General features: G+C 40.2%; 1 protein-coding gene across 1 annotated transcript in view; it reads right to left on the bottom strand.

The window, feature by feature from the left end:
• Window positions 1-8665, bottom strand: part of SLC71A1 (solute carrier family 71 member 1) — a gene marked incomplete at its 5' end in the record, with an annotated part of 42900 nt that overhangs the window by 30528 nt on the left and 3707 nt on the right. Inside the window, 2 exon segments of the mRNA XM_014584376.2 lie at window positions 1842-1969; window positions 3798-3860. Coding sequence (XP_014439862.1) covers window positions 1842-1969; window positions 3798-3860 — 191 coding nt within the window.

The raw sequence follows: 8665 nt of genomic DNA, 5'->3' as shown, positions 1-8665 counted from the left end.
GGTAGAGAAGGAACGGAGGTGTGGCCGTCTCCCTGGAGGTGATCTCTCACTTTCCCTCTCTCTCTCTGTCTGTCACTTGTGAGTGCACAGGCTCTATGGTAAAACCTTAAAAAAAAAAAAAAAAAAAAAAAAAAGGAAGAAAAATGAAAAAGAGCAAGATCCTGGCTTTTCTAGACACGCCATGGAAATATAGTCCACTGATGATATAAAATGAACTAATATTAATATTCAGTGAAGTAGTAGAAAAAAATACTAGGGGACAAATTCACAACAAAATTGTGGCTCTACTTGGGACATTTTGTTTCCTTAAAAAAAAAACAAAAAAACAAAAAAACAGGTTCTTTGCTGTTGTGATCTTCTTGCCTTAGCCTCAAAGCCAGGACCACAGGTTCTATGCCACCAAGCTAGGTTCCTTCCAACAGGGTTGCCCTGGCCAATCTCCAGCTCATAATCCTCCAGACTCAGTCTCCCAATTCAGTGGGATTACAGATACTGACATCCCTAGCCAATAAGTCAAACTGGGAACCAGACCCAGTCTTCCCAATGCCAGCCTGCAGCGTCTCAGCAGCATAAGCCAACGCAGTAGGGCCCAATCATTCTCTTTCTGTGAGTTTTCCTTCCTTCCCTCCTGAGGGGAAAAAAGTTCTGATTTTAATTGGAGTGGCTATGAGCCCTGTCTCTTATAACTGGGAGCAGTATATGCCTGAAGTAGAAACAAAGAAATGAAAGCAGAATTCTGGGGTTCTTTTTTATTTTTTGAGAGGTTTTTGCTATAGGGCGCGTGTGCTCGCCAGAAAGACAGAGACAGAAAGTGAGAAATCATCCCCCCTCGGAGGGTGGGAGTGATCCTCTCAGGATCTTGGGCACACATGCACATGAGCCTGGCATGAGTTTAGGCCACTGGGTCCGGGACTCGAACCGCAGCCAACTACATGGGAGTCCAATGACATAGCCATTATGCTAACTGCTAGTCCTGAATTCTGGGCATTCTGTAAAGTTTCCTTAAAACAGTAGTGTGCCCTTCCTAGTTACTCCTTCCATCGTGCTGCCTTAAAGTGAACTTGATGGCTAGAGCTCAAGCAGCCATTTTGGTCGGTGAGGTCACAGTTGAGGATGGCCAAGTAGCAGGATAGATAATGTCTGGTCCACTGGTACTGCTACACCAGCTCTTGCTGCTTAACTCTGGACTCTTTTCCATATGGAGAGGGATACTCTTCTCTAATGTTAAGCAGCTATTATTTTGGGCTTTACTGATAAACAGCAAAACCTATTCTCAATACAGACAATAAACTCTGTGTGGGTATTTTTAACATTCTACTTAAGAGAATAAAAACTTGATGGGCCAGTAAGCAGTGTGGTGGTTAAGGCAAATAGATCCCATATGGCTGACTGTACAGTTTGAGTCCCGGATCCAGTGATATTTATTTTTAAATTTTAAGATATTTAAATATTTAAAATTAGGGAGTGTGTGTGCATGCATGCATGCTTGTGTGCGTATGCCCAAAATCTCAAGAGGAAAATGTAGAAGGGACTGTGGCGTGGATAACCCCACTGGGGGATGCCTTCTCTCTCTCTCTCTAGTGAGCACATATACTCTATAACAAACAAAAACAGAAACCTAGCAACCTTACACAATCCACAAAATGTTGTTTTTAAAGTTGCACTGTGAAATCCAAAAGCATGTTAGCCTGTAGTCTAGACACTCCCCATAAAGCATTACATTAGAAGAATAAAATTAAAATCTAAATAGATAAAATGGCAAGAAAAATGAACTAAAGGAGTATTAAGAAAGCATTAACAGAAAGTGACATTTAGTTGCTATAATATGAACATGTACATACCATGGGCTGATCTTCATTAAAGGAATTGGGGCACATGTGAAAAATACTGTTAGCAGCAAGAAGGATTTTCGGCCCCAAACATCAGAAAGAGCACCAATAAGCGGGGCACTGAGAAATGACAACAAACCCTAAAAAGTTTAAGTGGAAAAAAAAAATTACAGATCCATAATCCAAAATAGATCATTTTTATTATCACAGAAGAATTTTAACTAAGTTTGCTTCTAAGATAAATATATTGGGTCAGTTGATGGTGTGGTGGTGAAGGTGGCTGGATCTCATTTGGCCAACTGCACAGTTTGAGTCCAGCAGCCTGAAAAACATGCCAGGCGCATGTACGTGTATGCTCAATATTCTGAAAGAATGCAGAATGGATTGCAATTTGTGACTGTCCCCCATAGGAGGTGCTTTCTCATTTTCTCTTTCTCTGGAGAGTGCAAGTGCTTTGCAATAACTTTTTTTTTTTTTTTGGAGAGATTTTCACTGTAGGGCGCGTGCGCTCGCCAGACAGACAGAGAGAGACATAGAGACAGAAAGCGAGAAATCACCCCCCAGGGGGGATGGTCACGCCGCAATCCCTTCTCCTCCATTCTCCTCTCGGGATCTTGGGCACGCACGCACACGTGCCCGGCGTGAGTTTTAAGCCACCGGGTCCGGGACATGAACCGCGGTCGACTAAGTGGGAATCCAGCGACATAGCCATTACGCTAACTGCTGGTTCCCTGCTTTGCAATAACTTTTAAAAATTTTAAAATAAATATATTACTAAACATTAAATAATAAATTAAATAATAAATTCTTGTCTATATGTAATTTAAAAATTTCTCTAGATAGTTTAGAATAATCTAAGGTTCTGTCTAGGGATCATTTATGAAATGCTCTAATGAATTCTCAAACACAGTACTCCATATTAGCAATTCTAGAAGAGTGTCGTATGCTAATCATCTCTTAATAAATTGTGTTGGTCAAGCTGAATAAAGAGTAAAGAATTTATAGTAATAATGGTTCCCTTACAGTACTGATACAGTTTTTTGTTTGTTTGTTTGTTTGTTTTTAGAGAGATTTTGCTATTGGGTACATGTGTTCGCCATAAAGACAAAGAAATAGAGATACAGAAAGCAAAAAAATCACTCCCTGTGGGAATGGCCATGACACAATCCCTTCTACTCCATTCTCCTCTCAGGATCTTGGGCACACATACACATGTGCCCAGCATGAATTTTATGCCACCGGGTCTGGGACTTGAACTACAGTCGACTACATGGGAGTCCAGCGACATAACTGTTATGCTACCTGCTGGTCCCAATACCGATAAGGTTTTACATTATAGAATTTTTGGGCATTTTTTTTCCTCTTCAACTTATGTTCATATTGTTAATTTATTTAAGTAGTGAGATCTCTGGAATAAAAAGACCAAGATAATACACTGGAAAAATCTGTTACAATGTGGTTTATATATAGTTATATACAGTCGAGTCAAATCATACTTAAAACACAGTTAGTCTAAAAACCATTAAGGAGGCCAGCAGGTGGCATAGTGGCTAAAGCACTGAACTCCCACATGGCTGACCATGGTTTGAATCCTGGATCTGGCTGCTTGAAAATTATGCCAGGTAGGTGCGTATGCATGCCAAAATCCCAACAGGAGAAGGCAAGAGAAGGGATTTTGGTGTGGCCATCCCCTCTGGGGGATGATTTCTTACTTTCCCTCTCCCTATCTCTGTCTGTCTCCTATAAGCCCATAGGCCCTATGGCAAAACCTTAAAAAAAAAAAAGAAAAAAACTATTAATCTCCCTAAACATTATCCTAATTATAAAAATTTACAACTAGATTATTCAATTAACTGACTTACTACATGGACAGAAGTATATTTACATAAGTATGTACGTGAGTATGTGTGTATATACACATATATGTGATTAATCTTGTCTGTGTGCACACGTGTTTATCGATCCTACCTTTACTCCTTGAATTAGGCCATTCATCAGAAATGTATGTTTGGGGAAGGTTTCATGCAATACCTAAGGAATAAAAACCAAAATAAAATCACATGCTATATTTCAGTCTTAGTCAGATTTCTACCTTTCAAACATCTTTTCATAATCCAATCTAATTTTATTTCATATAAATTTCCAGATTTGTATGACACCATGCATACACATGAGTAAATACTAATACCAACCATTTATATGGCACGTACTATGTTATGGGGGACTAACTTAGGTACTTTACATATATTATCTCATTTAATTCCTCACAATAACACTACTGGAGAACTTATACACAACAGTTAAATGTCTTATCCAAGATCACATAGTTAATACATGGCAAAACTGAAACTGAACCAAGGAGGTCAGGTTTGAAAGTCTATGCTTTTAATCACTATGCTATGCTGCTCTATAAGTATGTATATAACTTTCAGACAAGTACTATTATGTTATCCAGGAGAGGAGACTGGGAGAATTAACAGGGGGATTTTAACCACCATAAAGTATATCTAAAAAATATTCCATAAAGAAAAAAATCCGAACCTATGAAGATACATAATTATTTTATTCTTCCTGTGGCTTATTATCAAATCATGTGGCATCAGTTTGTTCTGAGAGCAACAAGTGAACCATTAGGAATCTAGTAGTTGAAAAGAAAAGCAACTGGAAAAATAAAAAACAGCTACCATTTTTACAGCTCACATGTCAAGGGCTTAGTATGTATCTTTTATTTACTCCTCACAACATTGTGAGTTAGGTACTATTACCACTTTACAGATGTGGCCACTGAGTTTTTCCTTTAAAAGCCAATGTTCCTCTGAAGGCTGGCAGGTGGCGTAATGGTTAAGGTGCTGAATTCCCACATGGCTAACTGTGGTTCGAGTCCCACTCCTGGCAGTCTGCTCTCTCCCTTCCCCCCTCTCTCTCTGGTCAAATTAAAAAATTAATAATAATATTAACAAATAAATTTATTTTTAAAAATAAACAAATGCTTCTTCCATTATACAATGCTGTCTCCTACTAAACACAATGGAGAATGCCCAAGTAGGGGACAGAAGGCAGGTGGGAGTCTTCTCTTCAGAAACACTAGGCTGAGTGTACTTGTGACATCTTACAAGAAGAGCCTGTAGAAAGACTATAATAGCTCCCTTTTCTTAAGTTACTCTTCTGCTAATAACTAAAAGTTTAACCCAAATTTACTCACTGTATGTAAAAATAAAGAAAATTAGAAATAAAATGTTAGCAATCAAAGAAAATCATTAAAATGAGAAAAATCACTTATTTAAGATATTTAATTATTTTGTCTGAATCAGTGATTTTCAATCCATGGTGATTTTGCCCTTGGGGGACATTTGGCAATGCCAGGAGACATTTTTTTTTAAGAGTTATTTTTATTCAACTTTATTTACTTATTTTCATTTTACCAGAGAGGGACAGAGGACAGAGTGAGACAGAAAGTGAGAAAGCAAGCCACCAGGTCCAGGACTCAAACTGCAGTCAGTCAGGTGGGAGTCCAGCGCCCTTAACCACCATGCCATCTGGTGGCAGGAGACATTTTTGATTATCACAACTTAAGGACTGAAACAGAAGGGTGACAGCATTGATGTCTAATAAATAGAGGCCAAGAATGCTGCTAAACATGTTGTAATACACAGGTCAGTCCCCAACAGCAAAAATTTTCTGGCCCAAAATGTCAATAAGTGCTGAGTATGAGAAACCCTGCTATTATTTACAATAAATACCATCGATCTATTTGCTCATCAGCGAAGTCATGAAGTATTTTTCTATGCAAAAATGAATCATTACTTTCTTCCCTACAACCCAATAAAAGTAGTAAACATTTCTGTAAACCAGTAGGTAATCCATATTTTCAACTTTTCCCAACTTTGTCACCATACAATCTCTGTCACACATACTCAACTCTTTTACCCTTGTAGAACAAAAACATTCACAGACTAGATGTACATGAATGAGTATGGCCATGTTCCCGTATTTTATTTATAAATAGTCTGTGAGAAGAATTTGGTCCTCTGGTCCCAGTTTGCCTGTAGTTTGTCAGTCCTTGTACTAAAGGAAAAGACTTTAAACTCCTTAAATTGGACAGATAGAAGGTACCAGATCCTGGGACCAGCAGTTAGCGTAATGGCTATGTCGCTGGACTCCCACGTAGTCGACCGCGGTTCGCGTACTGGACTCGGTGGCTTAAAACTCACGCCGGGCACGTGTGCGTGCGTGCCCAAGATCCCGAGAGGAGAATGGAGAAGGGATTGCGGCGTGGCCATCCCCCCTGGGGGGTGATTTCTCGTTTTCTGTCTCTGTCTGCCTGGCGAGCGCCCTATAGCAAAAAGCCTCTCCGAAAAAAAAAGAAGGTACCAGATCCCACACAGCCGACCACAGCTCAAATCTCTAATCAGGCAGTTTGGAAAAATATGCTGGGCACATGGGCATGCATGCCCAAATCCCAATAGGATAGAGAAATGGAGAACAGATTGTATATATAATACAAATATATTCCATGGGGGGGATCCTTTCTACGTGCTCTCTCTCTTTATCTCTCTTTTTCCTTCTGGCAAAGCACACATATCCTCTGGCAATAAAAATAAACCAAAAATAATAAAATCCTTAAACTGGTATTCTAAGACCTTTCACAATCAATTTAAATACCCACCTCTCTTCCAATAATGACTAAGAGCCTACTGCAAGCCAAATCTTTCTAGGTACCAAAAAATGAGTGTCATCTTACAACGAAGAACGAAGGAAGTAATAAAAGCCTGTAAGATATTTCGTAACATGCTAGACCTTATCACTAATGATGCACTTCACCAAGTTATCTTCCATTCTAATTAATCTGCTCTCTCTACTGTTTTAGAAATATTCCTGAGCTTTCTAATAACCATATTTTATATGCTCTCCTGACCATTTTGAATGTTTGTTTTCTTCTCTATCGAGCAAACCCCTAAACTTTCCAAACTGCTCCTCTGCTACCAAACATTCTCCTCTAAAGCACTTTCTCCTTTTGGACCATATTAAGTTCTAACAAAATTTTAACAGAGACAAATATAACGAGTATTTCACAAATGATGTAAAGATTCTTTTTTTTTTTGGAGAGGTTTTCGCTATAGGGCACGTGCGCTTGCGAGAGAGACAGAGAGACAGAAAGTGAGAAATCACCCCCCAGGGGGGTGGCCATGCTGCAATCCCTTCTCCTCCATTCTCCTCTCAGGACCTTGGGCACGCATGCACACGCGCCCGGCAAGAGTTTTAAGCCACCTGGTCCGGGACACGAACCGCAGTCGAGTACGTGGGAGTCCAGCGACATAGCCATTACACTAACTGCTGGTCCCAATGCTGTAAAGATTCTGAGGCCAGCCTTATAACCTACTGGTTAAGGGAATCAAATCCCACAGGGCCAACCACAATGTGAACCTGGCACCTGTAGCTTGAAAATTACACCCGGCTCACGTGTGTGCACCCCCAAATTCTGACAAAAATGGAGAAATGAAGGAGAAGGAATTGGAGTGCAAACACTCCCTACTGGAGGGTGTTTTCTCCTTCTCTCTATTTCTCTCTCTCTCTGGTGAGCATATTTGGCCTCTGGCAATTAAAAAAAAAAAAGGTGTTGGGACCATCAGCTAGCATAATGGCTATGTCGCTGGACTCCCACATAGTCAACCGCGGTTCGAGTCCTGGATCGGGTAGCTTAAACTCACGCCGGGCATGTGTGCGTGCATGCCCAAGATCTCAAGAGGAGAATGGAGGAGAAGGGATTGCGGCGTGGCCATCCCCCCTGGGGGGTGATTTCTCACTGTCTCTCTCAGTCTGTCTGGGGGGGCCTGTGCCCTATAGCAAAAACCCCCCTCCCCAAAAAAAAAAAAAAAAAGGTGTAAAAATTATTGATTTGGCAGGATTCTTTAGCAATACTCCTTAGAGTTGAATAAGAAAAATAATGTAGTATTTTCCAAAAAGGTTTTAATCAAATTTTGAGTATAGTACTTAAAACGGTAAAAATGTCTCAAGACTATCTGTGTAGCAACAGATGCAAAAATATTTAGGTAGAAAAGATAGTGGCAGAGGGCCCAACAGATGGCATAATGGTTACATCACTGGACTCCCACCTGTCGACCACAGTTTGAGTCCCGGACCCAGTGGCTTGAAAATCACAGCAGGCACGTGTGCATGGGTCCCAGGAAGACAATGAAGAAGGGACTGTGGTGTGGCCATACCCCCATGGGAGTGATTTCTCACTATCCCTCTCACTGTGTTTGTCTCTGTCCCCACCAAGCACATGCGCCCTAAGGCAAAAAACAAACAAACAAAAACGATTAAAAAAAAAAAAAAAACCACTCTAAAAACAAATTAAAGTTTTTATAAAAAAAAAGAAAGAGAAGGTGGTGGTGAATTAGCATGTTGCATACCATGGGCTGCACATCTAGCAGCCTCAATTGTCAAATGCTCACCTAGTATTTGACCATAAGTCTGTCAAGGGTTCCTTAGCATTATGATCCCTAAACCTAATGTCATTAATTCTTTCTATCTACCTAATAAGTTACTTAGTCAATCAATTATCACTGACTAAACACCTTCTATGAACCAACCACATATTCAAACATCTCAAAAATGTTTGTGGACTGGATCCCACATGGCCACCCACATGGTTTGAATCCTGGACTCACTAGCTTGTGAAACAGGCCAGGTGCATTTGCACTAGAGCCAAAATTCTGAAAGGAGGGATGGCTAGTAGAGAATATTGCGGTGCAACCATTCCCCATGGTGTGTGGGGGGTACTTCCTTTTTTCCCTCTCTCACTTTCAATCTGTCTCTCTGACAACAAACACACT

This window comes from Tupaia chinensis, unplaced genomic scaffold, assembly GCF_000334495.1.
Source record: "Tupaia chinensis unplaced genomic scaffold, TupChi_1.0 Scaffold146687_1, whole genome shotgun sequence".
Taxonomy (NCBI): domain Eukaryota; kingdom Metazoa; phylum Chordata; class Mammalia; order Scandentia; family Tupaiidae; genus Tupaia; species Tupaia belangeri.
Note: the sequence above shows the minus strand (reverse complement) of the source record. Positions and strands in the feature narration are given on the sequence as shown.